This window comes from Excalfactoria chinensis, chromosome 4, assembly GCF_039878825.1.
Source record: "Excalfactoria chinensis isolate bCotChi1 chromosome 4, bCotChi1.hap2, whole genome shotgun sequence".
NCBI lineage: Eukaryota > Metazoa > Chordata > Aves > Galliformes > Phasianidae > Excalfactoria > Excalfactoria chinensis.
Genome location: NC_092828.1, coordinates 6,075,927 through 6,096,615, shown reverse-complemented (window position 1 = coordinate 6,096,615; position 20,689 = coordinate 6,075,927). Strand labels below are relative to the sequence as shown.

The window sequence follows — 20,689 nt, the reverse complement described above, 5'->3', positions numbered from 1 at the left end:
GTTGCATTCAGGAGAACAGTATTGTTTTGTTAGCTGCTAAAATCAGACACACAGTGCTTGTTTTCTTACCTTTTTTTTGGTGTGTGTGGTTTATAATATCTGAACAATAGACAATCTTTTGTATGTTCCGCAGAAACAATTTTGGTCATCTCTAATAAAGGCAGTGGAAGTTGGTGTCCATTTGCTGAGGGTGATACGGCAGTTGGTAATAGAAAGACTTTTGATAATGAAGTATAGTTCTGTTCTTTTGTGGCCTCCAGACACAAGAGCATAAATAATTCAATCGTGAATACAGTGGAATAGCCTGTAGTGTTTATGAAAACACGCTTAAAGCAGAGTTTTGTAGATTTTGTGTTTTAAGTTATTCCTCCCAAGCATTTGAGAGATTTGATCAATGCAATCTCAATCAACTGTGAAAAGCAGTTTTTAATAATTAATAGAAGGGCCGTGTTTTTCCACACTGAATATTCCTCAGTTACTTTGGTTGCTTGATGGTCTTTCTCTGTCCATTTATCCCTATTATCCCTAGTAGCTGTCGCAGCAGCAGCAGTTTTTTCCTAGTTGTAAGCTTCATGCAATCTTTATTGATAAAGAAGTCTGCAGTTTTATTTTTTGTTATCTTCCGTATTTACTCATTCATTCCATATTTACTCATAAGTACAATAGAAGTGGCTGAGAAAGGTACAGACAGCTGCCAAAAGGCCTTGAGGGATGGGACAGTTCAGTACTGCCATTACTTTTTAAGCCTCTTTCTCCTAATCTTTCCACTCGCAGTCTTTAAACATCTTTCTTCTTGTTGTCTGTCTTCAGGACTTGCTCTTACTTTTAAGGGGTCTAAGAATTCTTTTTGTGTTATCCTGTCTGAGAACCCAGCGATGCAACACTGAGAAGTGTGGTATAGCTTTTAAGTCCACAGAGTTCTGGTAGTTTCTTCAGGAAGTGATGGAGAGATAACAGGGAGAAAATCATTATCCTCTGCCATAATCACCTTATCAGTAGCTGTAAACACTTCAGAGGAAAAGAATAACTTTGGTTTAATCAACACGCACATATGTCAGATCACATCAAGGTGTTTAATTTTGGATAAAGTACCCACAGCTCTAAATATCTGAAGAAAGCTGGTTTTATTTCCATTTGGTTTTATTTGAAATGCGTTCAGGCATGCAGCATTTGATTTCATTGCTTGAAATCTGGAGTACTTGGGGCACATTTGAATGCAGCTGGGGCTTAAAGGCAGATAGGTGTTCTTGAACTGGGGGTAGTAACTCCAGCCGTGTCATGGCAATTAAGCAGCAGGTTGTGTATCCAAATAAAATGCAGTTGTTTGTTCTCTCCTGAGGAATCCCAAGACCAACAGAAGCAGGCTGCACAGTTAGCAATGGATTTTAACGTAAGAGCGTTTTTGGAGATAATGATGTACAAGATAAGGACCTTATGTATTGAATGTTAACAGGATAAGCATGGAACTAAATGCTTTTTTAGGCATTGTTTGAGTCTTTTTGTTGTTGTTGTTTTCAATAAAGAAAATAATATGTAAACTGTTACTTTACAATTGCTTTTAAATGCAAATAGTTTGACCACTTTGACAATTTAGAACAAGATGAGTTGTGCAGCAAATACCTAGAGGCTTCTATTTGGAGAGCTGATAGAGTAGTCCTTGAATGTGAATGAAAGCAGTCATTGTTTTGAGCAGTGTAAAATATGTGAAACTTGAAGCTTGAGCTTTGTGAAGAAATTGGTTTTAGTAGCACTATTTGGCGGCGTTTAATTCCCAGCTTCATGAAAAAACTGCACTGAATGATCAGTTCCATCTTCTCTCTGCAATCCAAGATTGTCATCACATAGCTGAGTTCTGGAGTCTGTCACAGTCAGTGTAACGTTTCGGATGTGCTAATAACTGTAGCATAGTCATATAATTGCATTAGGAGATAAGAGCTGGGATAATAATTTATATGTTAAAAAATGCAAATAGCTCTTTCAGTAAACTAAAGCTAGGAAGGACAGAATATAACCTAGATCTTCTGAATATTGTCCCATTCTGGGTAAAACAAAACATTTACCCTGTCAACACAAACGGTTCAGTAAACAGGACCTATCCCATAAATTAAAGTTAATGATATTTCTGAGAAGAAACTATTGGTAATAGTCTTGGTGAAGCAGCATAATAAACATTGCTTTTGTGTTACTACTTCATACTTTTTACTAAGCTGCCTGTTAAGTAACAGTGTCATTTCCCATGCTACAGAGAGAACAGGTTATAGGCAGAGTAAAATTTGACAGCTAGTAAGCAATAGTTGTGCAGTGTATAGGACATGTTTGTTCAGCCTTCTAACATGTAGAAAATGAAAATATCCTTGTCCTTAAGAGGCACTTGGATGAGAGTAGTTACCTGGTGGTAACCATTCAGGAGTTGTTTCACACTGGGGTATTTCGCTAGCCATTTTCAGTCTGTGTGTGTAACGTAAGATGGAATGGTGCACCTGGAGTAACAAGTAAGCTGTTTCAAAATGAAATGTGAAAAAGTAATGCCTAGTTGGTCAGTATTCCTATGAATTTGACCAGTGAGATTCAAATGGAAATAGTGAAACAAGCAACTAATTTCATTAGCAACAACAAATTAATTTGAAGGAAACTCTCTGGAGAAGGAACCTTGGGAATATATGGACAAGTGGGAACAAATTTCTCTGGCCTCCAGGTGGTGTAGTCTTTCACACTCTGGTTATCCATCCCAGGTAACAACCAGTGTTCTATCTGTTGCATTCTTTCTTAGGGTGACCCATCATCACTGTGCTGTATCAGGTAGCCATGCTGAGCTCATCTGGCGAAGTACCTGTAAAGAGCTGTTCCCACAATGTTTCACTGTTGGGTTAAAAAGAAGGCAGTCAGCCTAAAGCACTTGGCCTCTGTTATAAGTAGTAGTGATTCTATGAATTTCAGACAAATAGTGTGGCAAGTTTGGTGCTAAAACTAATAACTGGCTTCATAGGCATGAATTTGACATCTTAAGAATGGCAGTGTGAATGCGATAGCTCTTTTAGGGGACTGTTTGAAAGCTCTGATTACAAGATAAGTTCTAAGAAATAGTTTTTCACCTAAGTCTGGAATTATTTAGTCTGGAGAAGGGGAGGCTCAGAGGAGCTCTCAGTAACTCCCTGAAGGGAGGTTGTGGTGAAGTGGGGGTTGTCTCAGGTAAGAGCAATAGGGTAAGAGGGAATGGCCTCAAATTGCACCAGGGGAGGTTCAGGTTGGATATAGGAAGAATTTCTTCTCAGGAAAAAGTGGTGTGGCAATGGATCAGGCTGCCCAGGGAGGTGGTGAAACATGCCCAGGGTAGATGTAGTACTGAGGAATGTGGTTTAGTGGGCAGTATTGGTGGTAGGTGGATGATTGGACTAGATGATCTTAGAGGTCTTTCCCAACCTTAAAGATTCTATTATTCAAGCTACAACAGTGAAGTGTCAAAATCTGTATATGAGAAAGAGAAAAATGTCTCCAAAGGTCACGCTGATGGAAAGTCATAAAGGACAGGTATGTATGTATGTGCAGGTCTAGCCTGAGTTGCCTTTTGCTGCGGTATACTTTGTGAAGGATGCTTGCTATTAAATCTTAAATTGTAAAGAAAAAAACCCTCTAGCAAGTCTTACTTCTCCTTTGGGTAACATACAGCATCTTTTGACAGGATCCATATATGTTATCTTCTGCTTAACCCACTGTGTTTCTCACCGGTCTGAAAATAAAATAAACACCTCCGTACCTTTCTGAGGAGGCAGGGCGGGCTTTGCTTTCAGCCACCACTTGGTTGTAACGTATGTTCTCGTTTTCTTTTCTCAGCAGGTATCCCCCAGGTGTTGTAAGTGTGGCTCCCACTGGCATACCTACAGCAGTAGAAGGAATCGTCCCCAACCCTATGTCTTTATCACACGGCCTCCCTGCTGTAGCCCACCCGCCCCATGCTCCTTCTCCCGGCCAAACTGTCAAACCAGAAGCTGATAGAGACCACCCAAGCGACCAATTGTAGCCTACGAAAACAGCATTCCCAACATCAGAGATTTCAACTTCAGCGTATGGAAAAGAAAACAACGAAACAAACACAAAACCCTGGATTTTGATTAAGGCAAAACCATGAACTTAAAGGAGGAGACGATTATTGGTTTAGAAACTGGTCCAATATACAGTATAAAAGGAAAAGGTGGGAGACAAAAAGAAGATTTGGAAACATTTTTTCCTCCGTATAAATTGTAGTTTGTCCCTGTCCAGTGAACTGATTCACTGTTTCTGTGTCCTATGGGTTCTTTGTTAAGCAAGAGAAGTTAGTAGTTAATTATATCATGAATGTACTTGTCTGTGTACAGTTTTTAGAACATTAAAAAGGGTTTGTTTGCTTAGCTGTCAACAAGGAAAAAAAACGTAAGGGAGGCATTCAGCAAACCAATTTTGAGATTAAAAATCCTTTCTTTTATATTTTAAAAACGTGCCCCAAAATGAGGCAGTTGGCAAACTTCTCAGGACAATGAATTTTTCCCATTTTTCTTTCTACGCCACACAGTGCATTGTTTTTTCTACCTGCTTGTCTTATTTTTTAGAATAATTTAGTAAACAAAAGAAAAACCGTTTCTCCTGATTTTGGCATGAATTCCCTTATTTCAAAATGAAGACAACCTTGCAAAGAGATTTTGAGGAAAAAAAAAAAAGGTTTTGTATAAACGAGCATTGTGCTTTTTGTCACCAGTTAAAGTATATATTATTGGTGGTATGCGAAAAAGGCACTAGACTACTGAAAAGTAGCAGCATTTCATTGCCTACATTGATTCCTTCCTGGTAATGTGGTAGGCTAGCAATATTTTTTTGGTTAAAATCATGTTTGTGACTGTAACCATTTGTATGAATTATTTTAAAGAAATAAAAATCCCAGACAAATACCATATGTGTAAAAAATTTTTATTTCTAGTAACTGTTTATTCAACTTTTATTAGGTTTCTTAGCTGTAATTTTTAAACAGATGCTGTCAAGTATTTCATTTCTAGCTTTACTTTGCTCTCTGTTGTTTGTAATACCGTCTTGGAAGCTTGAAAAATAAAAGAGAAAAAATTTCTTTCCATGCCATTTTTCCCTTTACATTTCGTAAATGTTGATCTTCTTTCCTGTGTTTCTAATGGAGTTTGAAATTAAGATGGATTTTGATTTGTACATCGGCATCATCAGCTACAATATGGTAACAGCGTTTATGCCACCGCTGTGGGCAGAGCAGAGCAGGTACAACAGCACCACAGTAATAATAATAATAATAATAAACGTCTTTTGCCGAAGTCCAACATGAGAAGTGTGCATTGTTTTCTTTATTTTGTGATGGCCTTCATCACTGTGTGGTGTAAAGAGCAAATGGAGCTGCTGCATGAGGCAAGTACTGAATGGAGAGATGTGAACCTGGAAACAGACCTAGTAGGTTGTCTCTTATCTGTTAGTTCATTGATCTGAACTAGTAGCTGCCCATCTGGCTCTTGCTGAGCTGTTGTTATGGGATGCAGTCTCCTGCAGTTGAAGTGCGTTGTCTCATTTTGTTGGTAATTCATGTCTTAAGGTGATTCTTTGCAGGACCCGAAGAAGCTTCTTTGAACGTTTGTATAACAAAGGTTTAACATCCGGCTGCCGAGGATTGCTGACTGTTTAATTCGTTGGCAAAGGAAGCAGATTTCTGGAGGAAAATGGAGAGGGTTGTTTTCTTCCTCCAGCATCAGTTGAGACACAGCTTATATAAGTAAGCTTTGTTTCCAGTGAATCAATAAATGAAAAAATGAATGGGAAGGCATCGCTATTTACTGCGTGTAGCTCTGAAGTGTTCCGTGCAGTGATGGGGTCAGCGTCCATGCTTGCTCAGGCAGAGAATTTCTCAGGATTTGAGGCTGAAATACCGCAGTGATGGGTGTAAATAGGGCTCTGCTGCCGTGGTGATGCATATCCAATAGTTCTGTGCTAGTACTCGAGATATATTTGTCAGTCTTATTGCTGGAGGGTAATCCAGTTTCCTGCTTTTATTGGAGCAGAAGGGAAAAGTCATCCAGGCAGTGACAAGACCGATGTGTGCTGACTTCTGGGTTATCATCTGAGAAGCTTTAGAGCAAATAGTGGATTTGAAGGTAAAGAATAAAAATAATGGAGTAAATGATTAATTGGAAAAGCGTTACCGTAATAAACAGAGGCTGCTCTCTCATACCAACCTCGTATCTTTTACGGCTGATTTTGCTAGATCGTAGAAACGTGATTTCCTCCATCTGGCAATGTATGTGCTGGAGAGAATTTGTGCAGTAGTCAGTGGGAAGTGAATAGGCAATAGCAGGGGGAGATGGCCTGAGGTGGTTTTGGAAGGTGAAATGAAGGGTGACGAGGGAGTTGATTGAAGGCACTCTGATTTTTGGCATTGCCTGAATTGAGGATCGTGGCCAAGAGGCATGGAGAGGCTCTGGGGACTGTACGAGAGCTGGGTGCTGTCAGTAGTGGGAAGATGCCAGCTGTACAAATGCACTCAGAACAAAGACTCGTCAGGAGTTAGAAGCTATTTCCCATGGTGGGGCTGATTCATTGCTGCTGTGGGGCAGCCATGGGAAAGAAAACAAACCACGAGGGATCACAGATGCATCAGGTGAATTATTTTTGGTAGCATTAGAGCAAATCAGTGATGCTACACAGGAACCTGGAGCGTTGGTATGAGTTTTGCATGTGCACTTAGAAAGGGATGAGCTCTGGCTGAAGTTGTAGCAGAGTCAAAATGGCTGATGGGGTGGGGGCTTATCAGGTGAGAAGCAGTTGGGGGTAAATTGGCTTTTTGTAGATTGAAGCAGCGGCTCGGTATGGAAAATGACTTATAAATAATAAGGAGGTGCTGAGGAGGAAGAAGAAACACAAAAATGCTGGTGTGGACAAGCATAGATGTTGATTAGGAAAAGATGATTAGCAGCAGAGAGACTGTGGGAGAGGTTTCTGATGGGGTATGAGATGTAATCCTGAAGTTCCATCCATTTGTTTTTGTTTGCTAGATTTTCTAACTTTTTTTCCTAATCCATTATATAAGGACGTTCAAAGGTCATACAGGCTTGCTACCATACAACCATAGAGAAAGCGCTCTGTTTCCTTGTGCAGCTCTCCAAACAATTAAGGCTGGCTCTTCAAATGAACAGGACTGCTGTTACCCACTCACTTCTCGCCTTGGACCAAAGAGTTTTCTCCTGTTAATCTCAATGGATGATTGGATAAGGTCCCTTGTCCTGCTTGGTGTAGAGGGCAGCACTGCTGGTCTTTATTCACTTCAATGTTTCTACCTTTTGTGAGTTGGAGAGGAAAAAGCCAACAACCAAAAATGGAACGTGCAGGCAAAAACCAGGGAAAAAAAGGAGTCATTGGATTTAAGGGCAGAGAATAATCCTGGATCATTTGTCTGACCTCTGTTAAGCCATTAAACGTCTTCTGCTTCTTCATAAAACCCAGTTTAAGTAGTGAATTAAACCTTTCGGAAAGATTTCTTCTCTCTTTAATTAAAACGTCAAGTGATTTTAGGTTTCTTTTTCCTGTTTCCTTTGATAGTTTTGCTGAAACACAAAATAAACCTCGCTGCAATTTTTTTTAAGCCGCTTTATTTAATTTGGCTTTCCCTGGCTCTGAATTCCAGTTATTGTTTCATGTTGAACATGAGGTCGTGTGGGCTGACCTGTGTTAGGGAGCACGTTATATTGTAGCCAATCCTCCTTTATACTGAGGTCAATGAGACATCTTCCAGGAAAACCAAGCTGTGTTATTCATCTGTTTACTTTTCCAGTTTCTGTCATTCCCAGATACACAGCATCGTACATCGTTTCCTTTGTGGCCCTCTATTTTTGTCACTTAGAATGGCGTAGTTCTTAGTTCAATGTGGTTATTTTCTGTGGATGGAATGGCAGGATCTTCTGTCTCGGAGGCTGCTGGCTATTCTTGTCTCTGTTGGCTTTCTGCTTTCCTTGGGGAATTTATCCCCATGAAGTCACAAAGTGCTTGAAGAACTTCCTTCATTGCCCTCCCAGTCTGCAAACTGCATTGGCCGCAGTAGAGCTGAGTACCTCAATAGTGGTGGAAGCTCCAAGTTGTGCATTGCCCAAGGGTTTAAAGCAGCCCTAAGTCTTTCTTATCATCTCTCAGATCTGCTCTGTTTGTGTATCTCCCTCTTACAGAACGTGGCCTGTTTGCGTTCTGGGAACACAGAATGTATTTGTGGAATTCTTCCCTGTTTTAGAGAAAGACGGCCTTTGGTCTGTTATCTTTTTCTCTTCTGCAAGTTCCAGCTCAAATCAGACCAGTTGTTTTTTAGCTCTCTCCTGCACTGACTGCCATGTACAATACCCCTCCAAACCCAGTGTTCTTTCTATCTACGTTTGAGCTTGGGATGGCTGCTGGTATTTCTTTATGCATTTCCTCATCTGGAGTTTCCATTTCCTGTTCATTCATGGCTATTCAGATCCAATCTCAGCACTTTGGTTTTATTTCTTGCCTTCACATTTCTGCTGAGGGTTTTAATGGAGCGTTTTCTCATAGCAGCACTGTTTGTTTTAGTACGGGGAGTTGCGTTGCTGTATGCCAAGGCCACCATAACCAGGCTGAAATGTGTCCTTGGGGCGGCGAGAGACATTTTTGAGGTGATGAACCTCATTCTTTCAGCACGACAACCCGCTGAAGACATCTGCAGTCATTGACTACATCTGTATTGCCCTCTTTCATGTGCTGCCTGAACCTGATAAGCTCTGCTAGGTGGGAGCGCTGACTCTGCTCAAGAAATAAAGTAAGAAAGCGTTTTAAAGAATGCATTTAAATGAATATATACTTAACTGCAAAGGCTTAAAATAATCCAAAGGAACAAGATCATTAGATTGTCCCCAGAGCCTTTTTAATGTGTTAAAAGCAGAAGTAGTCACTTACGATAATGAGATTATTTCTTTGTATGTTCAGTGAAAGTGGACACCTTATATAGGTTGGGAAAATGGGATTGTGGACAAACCCTGGGAGTAAAAACAGCAAATCAACATCCCAAATTAGATCTTCTGAGGAAGGACATCTGAGCTGCGTGTTTCCAGATCCCTCCCTCTCTATTCAGGAAGTCCCACCCAGTGCCATTAGTTGAGTTCCCAAGCCAGGTGTCTCCAGCACAGCTGCCAACTTTACAGTATTTTTCCTTCTCCAGAAGGGAGCAAGGAGCAGGGTTGGCACTTCAGCACCATTAAAAGCATCACAGGAAATCCTTGTTGCTACTCAGTAGAATTTTGGTTGAGCTCTGATTTAAAGGTCAATCCTTGCTGTATTTCAGTGCTCTTAAAGCACAAGAGAGAAAATATATATATATATATAGTATTTTCTGGTAATATCTTTGCTATTATTAGTAGTTTTTGTATTACAATCTCTATTTGTGTGGACTTCCCAGTTCTTTTAAGTACGGGATTCAGTCAACTTGGTGTTCAATTTCTTGTGTTTTATAGGTCTACTACATGTGAAATGAGTTCATGATGTTCTGAAGTTACAATGATGCGTTTATCTTTAAAGGAGAGTAATACATCATTAGCTGCAAGGCCATGACTTTTCATTCCAAGCACAAAGTTGAGAGGCCTGTCCTTTGAAATGGCTTGTTGAAATTGCAGATTTCTAAGAATTCCTGTTCTGAACAACTGTGTTTTTTTCTCTTCCTCCCACAGACCAGCTATTGCAATCACAGGATACGGCCTTTGTGTTGTGAGAAATGCAGGTAAGAGATGAAAAAATCTCTACTATGAGTCAAAGCTTGTTTTCAGCCTTTGCAAATTCTAAGTATAGAGGCACTGTTTTGCATCATGTAACTAGCAGCTAGATCCTGTTTTCCAGAGAAAATAGAATCCTAAGCCTGTTGAAAGAGCAATGTTCAATAGAAACCTCTTTCATTGCTGCATACACCCTACTTGAATTTTCATGCGCATCTGGGATCATACAACCATGGAATGGCTTAGGTTGGAATGGATCTTAAAACCCATCCATTTCAACCCTGTCCATGGGCTGGGTGCCTCCCACCAGCTCAGGCTGCCCTGGACTCCATTCAACCTGGCCTTCAGCATCTCCAGGCATGGGGCACCCACAGCTCTCTGGGCAGCAGTGCCAGGACCTCATCATCCATGCTTTGTTTAAAGGTGTTTTTGTTTTGCATTATAATTTCAGGTTGGATATTAGGTAGTCACCTGTCACCAGTTACACATAGAGAAAAGGCTGGCCCCCAGCTCACCACAACCTCCCTTCAGGAAGTTATAGAGAGCTATAAGATCTCCCCTGAGCCTTCTCTTCTCCAGACTGAACAATCCCAGCTCCTTCAGCCTCTCCTCATACGGCCTGTGCTCCAGACCCCTCACCAGCTTTGTTGCCCTTCTTTGAACACACTCCAGGGCCTCAATGTCTTTCTTGCAGCGAAGGGCCCAAGACTGGGCACAGTACTCGAGGTTCACCCTCACCAGAGCTGAGTACAGGGATGCAAACCTGCTGGACATGCTGAGGGTAGGGCCACAGGCCACTGAGGCACGCTGCTGGGTAGCAAAGTATTTGCTGTGTCTGCCTTGGCCTTTCCTAGCCTTCTTTCCTTGACCTGTCCTGGCCTTCTCCAGCCTTTCCTGGCCTTCCTTCCCTGACTTCTCTGGTCCCTGGCCAGCTCCAAGCAAGCATGCCTCTTCTGCTGTATTACATGAGGGCCATGAGCTGGTGAGGGGCACCCAGCCCACAGCAGGGGGTTGGAACTGGATGGGCTTTAAGTTCCCTTCAAACCCAAACCGTTCTGTGACTCTGTGACCCTCATTATATATGTTGTGTGGGGTCAAATCCTGCCGGCAGCCCTTCAGCAGCAGCATTTGCCATTATATCTCAGAGCTGGAAAAGCATGAGAATTAGGCAGCCCAATGAGGCAGGGAATAGAGGGGTGTCAGCTCCTCCGGTAATTGCAGCCCAGGATGCAGTTAATCTTTTAGAATTAGAGGGCTCAAAGACCTGGCACCTGTTCAGTGTCGAGGCTCTACAAATGCTTTTTTGTCTTGATGAATATGTAAATAAATATTTGGAAGTAGTTCCTGCTGCAAATGTTTTCCGATGGAGGCAGGTTAGAAAGCAGAAGGGCAGCAGAGGCACACTTGGTGCATTTCAAAGCCAATGCATGCATTATGCTGTTCGTTACTCTGACAGTCAGTGATTTTTTGGGATAGGCCCTTGTGCTTTTTTTCCTGCTGGAGATGTCTCAAGTTACAGTTTTCCTTCCTGAGCTTTTGCCTTTATTTTTATTATGATTTCTCAATAGCCTTGAGGGGCCCTCACAGGGAAGTTTCCAGTTCCTTCTCTTTCTCTCTATGATGACAGCAGTGCTCTTGACTGGCTCCACTCAGACAGCTCTCATGCATCCAAACCTGTCCTGCCCTCCCTGCCCTATTCCCTAACAACGCTACTTGAGGCTGTGCTTGTTGTTTCAGGATCACAGCGTTTGTGCTCATGCTGCCCCAAGGTTTCACAAAATACCTGAAGTCTGGATTTTCACAGCGTTTGGTTACATCACTTCTTAATCTTGGTGCTGGTGTTCTGACGTCTGCCTTTATCATTCCGTTTTTAGCTCTTGTGGCCTTGAGGAATTCTCAGCTGTATGATGGATTCAGGGAAGGTGAGTCATGAATCTCCCATGGTCACAGTCTGGAAGCAAGAGACGTCATGGTAATGATAGGTAGGAGGCAGCTGGAGGTCTGAAAAGTGCTGCTGATCCCTACCCTGACAATAGGCAACTGTAGCATAACTTGGTGCATGATAATATAAGATAAGATATCCTCAGGCCTTCCTTGTGCCAGGACAGTTTTCAGCTGTAAAGCTGACTTGCTGGGATGTCCTTTGGTTTGCAGTACCTTGCTATGAGGCAAAAGCGAAAATAGAGCCTACCCGTGAAGTAACAACACATTGTCTAAAAACTTTAAATATATATAAAAGTGGTACCAAAATCACAACCAACTGACTACAGGTATTCTTCCTGGATAGACATGGGAGACACGTATAGCAGTGCAATATGGCCTGGTGGTCCCATTTTACAGCAAGGGGAATGTATTTGTTATTTATAACAGGTTAATCAATGATTAACAGACATTACAATTAATGGTTAATTGATTGTTTTAGACTTAGATCACGCATGGCTGGCAGCAATCAGTAACACTGCATTCACGCTGTAATGTATTTATGACAGTTATTAATCACACAGCAGTGTCTTTTCAATGCTCCCATTTTATTAGGTGTGACTGAGTTTTCAATGGCACGTCAGCAAACGTGAGCTCTGCCTTCACGTTAAGAGAAAGGAAAGCAATAACAAACCAGGGCATTTGGCCTCGCTTTCTTCAGTGTCAGAACACCAAAAGCTGCTTAAATGGGAGGCGCTGCCACATGATGAGAGCAAATTTAAGAACAATGTGCCAGTTATGGATGGAGCACACTTAAGGAGTTTTATAATTACAAATATTTGTACTGTTAAGCGAATTGCATTAAATTATTTGTTGTTGTTGCTTTATTTCCCTGGAGGACTCTCATGGAGTGCAAGCTTTGTTACACTGATAAATGTGCCTGAAAGCTTTATAATGTAGTGATGCATTGTAATGATAAATAGATCTGGTTAAGTAGTAAAGATCAAACACACAATTAAGCATCTTGCTGAGCAAGGGAAAACAATAGTGAAATCAGTAAAGATGAATACAAACGGTTGTATTGAACCAAGCAAAAGATATTTTCTTATGCCTACAGACTGAGGAAATCTGGTCGGATCCTTGCATAAACAGACTTATAAAGTCCCGATTTGTGTAAGCTGTCTTTAAATGTTCAGCTTCCATAGCCAAGGACAGGGCTTCCTCTGACCACACAGAGTAATAAGGATGTGCAGTGAAATGGGGGCAAAGCAGATCGGCCTGGCTCAGACAAGAGGGCACCATGGGCAGAGCTCGCAGGTCTCACGCAGTGGTGAGGCGAACGAAAGCACATTGCACTTGACAGAAATATTAGAGCTGAATATTGGCAGCACCTGCTTCCATTGTCCCCGAATTTCCTTCCCTAGAACCTTTCCCAGCAGGGAGGCTGGCTCACAGTTGGCAAGGTCACAGAGGCTTCACGCGTCTCATTGCCATTTGCTCTTCCAAACGTCGGGAGAAACTGTGACTCAAAAGGAGAGTGCTGGAAAGGGGGAAATATAGCATAAAGGCACTGAGAGGGACTTTCATTTAGAACACAGCGCAGAACCAGTGTGATCTGCTTGCAGGTTATCCTCGTCCTTTCCAACTCTGAAGGGTATTTAAGTGGATTTCCTTTGCGGGGGTACCCATGGCCAAGTCAGCACAGGAGGAATTTCATAGCTCATTGTACAGATGTTATGGTGAAATAACTCCTGGAGGATTTGGAATTAGGCAGGACGGAGCAGCCAGAAGAAACAGCTAATTCTCCTGGATTGACTTAATGTGAGCTCTTACCCTACACAGTGCTTTGCCCACCTGGAATTGCATAAAGTGGTTTACTTTCCTTTGCAGTATCTGGGTATTAGAAAGGCTCAGGGGAGAGATCAAATCCTGCTTCACAGATGCCAACAGCCAAACAAACCCCCTAAGCTGTGTGCACACTGGCCAATTGTTGTGTAAACCCCACCGGTGCTCACTGAGCTCTGCTATCCCACCAGCACCATCCTAGGAGACAAAACCCATCCGCTCATAGCAGGGACTGCTGAGAATGTGTTTTGCATGTACAACGTGGTATGTCCCAGCCAGCAAACCTGTTATTTCTCATTTACCATGCGCTGCCAACTACCCAAAGTTTTGCACAGCCTCCAGGTTGCTGGCCTTATTTAATGAGTTGTGGGGGAGTTGTAAATACACCCAAGCTCTGGAGTTTAAGGGGAAAAAGGAATGGCCAGAGCAGTCAGTGTACCCCCTGCATCTGGCTTCTTGCAGGTGTTGTTCATCACAAAGAGCCCTGCAAGAGTTTGCAGGAAATATGCATTGAATTGAGCTGTTTCCATCTTTGTAAGAAAATTTGTTTCTACTCCAGGAGCTTTGTGTCACTCCACAACAACACCTTGCTGCTGCTCAGGCATCCAAAGACATTCATAGAATTGTTTGAATTGGAAGGGATATGTAGAGGCCATCCAGTTCAACTGCACTGCAATGAACCAGGTACACCTACAGCTCCATCAGGTGCTCAGCGCCCCATCCAGCCTGACTTTGAGTGTCTCTGGGGATGGGGCTACTTCTACAGACCTGGCTGTTGTCCTCATTGTGTTCCTGCAGTCCAGGGTTGTGCCCGCTTGGCATCAACTTGGAAGTGGTTGCAGAGAGAAGTCCAGCCCTGCAGCCACTGTATTTGGTTTAACCGTGTCAAGCTGGTTCACCACCCCTCCACCACAAATGTAGTTTATTTCCCCCTTGTGAACAGTGCCTCTGCCCAACCTGGAGAGGACATGGGAGAGGTCTGGAGTGATTGCAGAGTGATGGGGATGAGCCTCTTCAATGGAAAGTGGCCGTCAAAGGATTTTGCGCCTGTCAGTTTGCGCCATTTCTTGGTCAGGGAATTTGCAGCCCAAAGGTTGTTTTGGATGCCTGCCTGCTCCCAGAAGCTCTGCATGCTCAAAACAATTTCAACTCTGCGTTAAGACAATAATTGTAATCAAATCTCACGCTCTGCTGCCTCAGCCAGTCCTCTCCATGGAGCAGATGGGAAGGGGGCTCGAGCCAGCAAGGGCTTTCCCTCCCACCCAAGCACACAACTGGCCCAATATGTGCTAAGAGTGCTTCTTTGTCTTTCCCACTGGCTCCTCTCTGCTTCTTCCCAGGTGTCAGTGACTGGCTGCAGCTGGAAAATGGTGGGCAGGGAGTTGAAGCGTGGACAGGGAGAAGATATTTTTTCTCTTCTGCCTCCCGTTGGTCACACATTTACACTGCGGGGAAAGCCTGGATGAGAGCAGACACAGACTTTTTTTTGCTGTCTCGATCTGCAGGACCAGATCTGAGCCTTGCTTGAAGTTGAGTTGGTTACACTGCGTGGTCCTCAACCCTGTGACAACCCACCCACACGAGGTGGTAGAAGAGCAGCTACTAACGTGTGAGCCTGTAACATGGCAGGTGTGGCTGTGCACATGTGTGGAAGTTGCTGCTGGTGTTGATGGTGTTGACAGCAATGTGCTGGAGTCACTAATTGCCTCGTACAGCACAGGCATAGGGCAGACACAGCTCCTGAATGCACCATTTTGGAAGGCCATCCCTGAGCACATCCATCCTCCCAGCAAGCTGGGGTCGAGGCAAGACCTGGTTTTGTTGGATGGTCCCTTGGTGCCTCCTTGTGTCATCTCCTTGCATCACCTCTATCAAAAAAGCAGAATGGCACCTGCTGGACCTTCACATCCCACTGAGACACTCTCTTGAAGAGAAGTGCCAGGGGTTTGGTGTTTTATTTTATGTTCAGCAACGGCTGCTGATGTCTCATTAGTATAGTTGTTCTTCTATGTTTTTTTTCCCCCTTTTGGCTTAGTAGAACAGGAAATTACATTATTCAGATTGAATATTAGGGGGAAAAAAAATGTGGAAAAATAAGTGGTAATGTATTGGAACAGACTGCCCAGGCAGGAGGTGGAGTCAATGTCCAGGGAGGTGGATGAGTGGAGATGTGGTGCTGAGGTTCATGGTTAGGAGGAATGGAGGGGATAGGTTGGGATTGGACAGGATGATCTTAAAGGACTTTTCCAACCCTAATGATTCTATCCTTCTATGAAATGTATTCTGGAATACCGGTTGAGTGTTCTAATTTTCACTTCTGTTTCAAACTGCATTCTTAATATCCTCTCTCCCCTCCCCTTCTTTTTAAGGCCACTGAGGCTGGTTGTGTCTTTCTGCATTACACTGGTTGCAGAGTTTGTTTCTGAATCCAGTTGGAACTGGGTGACTGAGATTAATGAGATATTTGTTCTCTTGAAGGTGATGGTCGTTTATTGCTAATGTAAAAGAAAAAAAAAGAGAGAACACAAGCTGTGTGCAGGCTCTTTTTTCCAGATTTAGGGACCTTCAGGATTGAAATCAGTCCCTCCAATATTACGATGCTGCCTTCAGTCTGGATCCTTTTCATATTCACATGACTGAGTGATTCGCCAAAGCACCTCAGGGGGGTGTTTGAGAAATCTGCTGTGCTTGCAGGAAGGGGGCAGGCAGCACCCACATGACTGCAGAGGACTGCACTTAATCCGTGAATCAAAGGCCTTGGTTTGGCAGAGCATCTACAGAGCTTGCAGGGCCCTCAGCTTTGAGCTCCCTTTGTACAGAACCAAGCCATGAAAATGAGCTCTTCACTCCTGTTTCTTTTGATGTAGCTGGGCTGTCCACCACCACACTATCTCCGCTCTTGATTCCTCCTTTCTGTCTCCTATATCCTTCTCCTCCTTTACCATAGACCCACAAGCTCCTCGTATGTTTGCTCCCCACATGTTTTGGGTGCTGGCACGATGGGGCAAGGAAGGGGCTGCTGCTGTTGGAGCTGTTGGCTTCAAGGAGATCAGCAGCTTCTTGTGCTTTTCTTAAAGGCGTGCGGCAGCCTCACATCCACTCTCACAGAAGCAGCTGTCTCAATGAATATTTGCCCAAATCATTATGCTATCTAGCAGTTAGCCTGCAAAAAAAGGCCCAGCACCATTTGTATGGTAATGGAAGGCTTTCTCAGAAATGTTTTGGAAGCAATCAGCTAAACTAATAGGATTTTATGTAAACCAATCTCTTTCTTTAGATCGGGATTTTTTAATTTTTTTATTTTTTTTTTCCTTTTCCTGGAGAGGAGGGTAAGGGCTTTTTTAATAAATGCAAATTGATATTCCAATGAAAATGGAAATGAGAGAAGAAGTTCATTGCCAGGGTAAAATGCTGCGACTTTGCTCTCGCAGCAGCCTGGCTCGTGATGCTCTGCACATCCCTCCACAGCCATGACGCGTTTCTCAGGTGCTGAGGCAAAGATCCTTCCTCCCACTTGGACCTGCAGTTCAAGTCAGACTGCTAGCTGGGCTTCTCTCTTCTGTAGCATGGGGCAGCCATGTTGGTCCTTGAGACCTCAGAGTGCTGCAGCCTGGCCAGGACAGGCACTAGGCCAGGAGTAGCCATGATGGGGTCATGCATCCATAAAAGTTGTTGTATTGTTTGGACTTGTGAACGGTATAGATGTTTCTCTAACAAAAAATCTGCAGGAGGTTTAGCAGCAAATACCTGTTTTTACTGTTTGTTGTTAGGTGATACCAGCAAGGTATGCAGGCTGCAAAGGGGAAAGGTAAACTTGTCAGTGGGGCATGCAGTCCCTTGGAAAGTCCCTTCAGAATGTCATGGATGGGAGGTGAAGAGCTGAAGTGGTTTCCTACCAAGCTGAATGTGATCTTGTGCTATGCTGTGCTGTAAGGCAGCAGCCATGGAACATGGAAGATGTCTGCTTTCAGGAGGCAAGACAGAGGTGGCCAAGGAGATCAAGCCATGGGCAGTTCCATGTCACACCAGTGATGATCTGGATGTATGGCGCTGACTGCCAAGTGTCCTTAATAAAACTCCTGCCCTGCATGCTCTATGCTGGATGCTCTGTGAGTTATTAATGAATTCTGTCTGGAGTGGGGAACTGAGGTTCATTCAGACTCCTGAAGCACCTGGAGTTCTCTCGGAGGGCATTTGTCCATGATGTGCTGACTTGGATGTCAAAACTAGCATATTAAATAGGCATTAATTCAAATGTATTTTCAGATTTGAAACTGCATTTAATGGCATGAACAACACTGGAAGAAAGAATATGTTTTCACAGCGTGATCTTTTTCTAACCTTCCTAATTTGAAGACTGTCCCAAAAGAGCAGGAGGAGAGCAGGGCTCTTTGGTTTTTCCATTCCTAGTGAGATGCTTTCCATATACACTTCTGCACTTCCAGGTAACACAAATAACACTTGATTATTAAACTGGATATTTAAATTCTTACATGGTTTAAATGCTTAGTGTGTTTGTCTGGACAACGTTAAGTTTGTATGAATAAAGATTCTAAGAAGTCCTTCTTGAATTGCAAAATCAAGTAACTTGTTTGCCCAACATCTCAATCCAGCCCTGGAGATACGATTAGAGAGGTCTTGGGAAGTTTGTTTAAGCAATTCAGTCTCTGGCAGGTCTTTAATTGCAGCATTCAATAAAAATACTACTGAAGTTTCAAACTGCATCAGATTTTATATCTTCTTAGAGAGACAGTATAATGAAACGGAATATATCCAGAAAGCAATCCCATTACTGACAGGTAATGTTAAAAACAGCCTTATAATTTAAGTTGATCAGAAACAGTCAATTGAAAATGTCTTTGATGGAAAATGCAGTTTCTGCAAAAAATAATATTCAACTTTGATTGGTAAAGTTGAAACAAAACCTTTTACTGCAGTTTGGATCTGGCAGAGTAGAAGAAAACGTATCTCTTAAAAGTGAATCCAAACTCTTTCAGGAGAAACTTCCTTTAGTTTTGCGCTTCTGTTGGCTGCTGTAAACTGTGTATCAGTGCCACCAGTAAATGGGATATACCAGCAAGGTGGATGGGCATCCATTTCAGGAAGGAGGATGGAAGACATGTCTGGAAACAGTGGGTTTTGCAACACTGAATGTCTTTAAAGGTAGGCTTACTGCATTTCTTTCAGGTAAGACATGGTTGGCATGCAGTAGGTGCCTCACCTGGCGTTTGTCACTGCTGGTGGTGTGTGTTGATGTGTTTCTGTCTCATGCGGCTAGTGTAGGCTGCAGGAGAATCTCATGCACGATGCAATTGAGGTGCTTCACATCCCTGGTTTTCTCTGCTGGCCATGTTCTTCATGTGGGCTGTGCAACAGATTGCTCCCTGCTGGAGGAATAACTTTGGGATATCTATATCTATCCTGCTACCATTAAGCACAAGGAGAGAAGATTTTCATCAAGAGAGGTAGCCAAACTAGTCAAGGAGGTTCTGTGTCACCCTGGTGATTCAAAGGGAATCAAACATGGGAAACGATCTCAACATTTCAGGCACAGTTTTGTGCAAGACAGAGGGACGGGAAAAATAATCTTGGCCTTCTATAGAAGTTTAAATGGAAACTTAAAGATACCAGGCATTCCTTCAGGATGGAGAGGCTGCTTTTCAATGAAAGAATGGCACGAATCCTTTTGCTAACCACAAGATTCTCCGTCTTATTACCTTCATGGAATATTAAAGTAGTGTAACACATTGAAACAATATTGCAAAGGTTATGATTGCAATGTCTTTGACTCTAACTATGCCCTGCCTATCTCTCTTCTGCCAAAGCCTGAAGTTGCTCACACCTCAATAGCTCTAGTTCCTAGCCACCAGCCTTCTCCTACCATCAGCGGAGATAAAATCGTGTCATCTCACAGCACTTAATTCTATTCTTAGAGTGTACCTAACGGGTGTCCTGTTTGACCAGACACCTCCTTTACCAATGTTGGTTTCAGGTGAGGTGAAGCCATTCTGTTCCATGGCTGTCTCTTTACCTCAGCTACAGCTAATCAGATCTTTTAAAATACCCACACAGAAATTACTCAGTAAAGTGAAACATTTTGTAACACTTTCTTTCCTTTTTCTCTCCTAAAACAATTATCATCTCCTATTTGAGTTGTCACAGATTCCAAGGTGTGTTGATTACAGCTTTACGGGTTGTCATTTGTGCACTAATCATGTCTCAATGACTTTCTCAGCTGTCTGAACTGAAGAGTTTGCCTGTTTAAAATGTTTTGGAATCCATCCACTTTGGCTTTTCTCTGGATTTTTCATGGCAGTGAAAAATGCAGTTGGACATTTATCCCACTCATTGGAGCCCTCAGTTTTATTTCCATCTGGAATCACACACCAATACTTGTGGGGCAGTTAACTGGGCTGAGGAAACTGTTATGGAATTGGTCCTTTGAACTTACTGAGCGTCTACTTAATAGGTAAGTTCCAGTTGATCACAGTTGCAAAATCTCTATTCTTTTTGGGTTGTTTTTTTCTTTTAGGAACTCAAATTTTACTTAAACAGTTATTGACGATATTTATTACGCACATGGGTCTTATTCTACCAGTCTCAAAGTGCTTCCCAAAAAGCAGGCAGATATCATTCAGTAGAACAGTAGGCAGTGACTTGATCCTGATGCCAGAAACCAGTGAATTATGTTGGATGTCTGCCATGTGGATGGTTGTCATCCAGTCTGCAAGGGTCTCCACAAGTGCCTTTCAGGTGTTGTTTGTGGGATTGTCCAACTAGCTACGAAAAGTAGATGCACTAAGGGTGATTCCAGACTGGTTGGTAAGGATTGGTCTGGAAACTCCCCTGTGGGTCCTTATTTCCATGATGTCTCCCACCCAACTGGATCTGCTCAGAGGTTTTTAGGATGCTTGGAGCAGAGACCTGATGGCAATTCGTGAACCAGCACCAGGAGGAAGAGCCCATCCTTGTCTGCTCTGCAGGGCCACGAAGACCAGCAGGATATGAAACAACACTTCCACTGTCATTCTTTCAAGCCACTACATTGGAAATATTAATGAAGGTAAGCATTAAGTGCCAGTACATGTGTTACATTCCTACTAGTGCTTTATTCCTTTAAAGTCTTCTATTTTATTGATACTGATATTAGTGCTTCCAGGCAGTGGGACTGGGGATTT

General features: G+C 42.8%; 1 protein-coding gene and 1 long non-coding RNA gene across 12 annotated transcripts in view; both read left to right on the top strand.

Annotated features, from left to right (window-relative positions):
- Window positions 1-4,094, top strand: part of CTBP1 (C-terminal binding protein 1) — a 207,180-nt gene extending 203,086 nt beyond the window's left edge. For 9 of the 11 annotated variants that reach the window (XM_072333999.1, XM_072334001.1, XM_072334008.1 and 6 more), the window contains one exon: window positions 3,832-4,094. In XM_072333999.1, the coding sequence (XP_072190100.1) occupies window positions 3,832-4,018 (187 nt within the window). In that variant the 3' untranslated portion in view covers window positions 4,019-4,094. The remainder of the gene's footprint in view (window positions 1-3,831) is intronic. The other 2 variants (XM_072334002.1, XM_072333998.1) reach the window with 1 other exon arrangement.
- A 1,962-nt stretch (window positions 4,095-6,056) lies between these two features.
- On the top strand, window positions 6,057-11,667 carry LOC140251016 (uncharacterized). Its single transcript, XR_011903357.1, has 3 exons — window positions 6,057-6,134; window positions 9,705-9,754; window positions 11,621-11,667. It is a non-coding gene; the product is annotated as an uncharacterized lncRNA (long non-coding RNA).
- The last annotated feature ends 9,022 nt before the right edge of the window (window positions 11,668-20,689 follow it).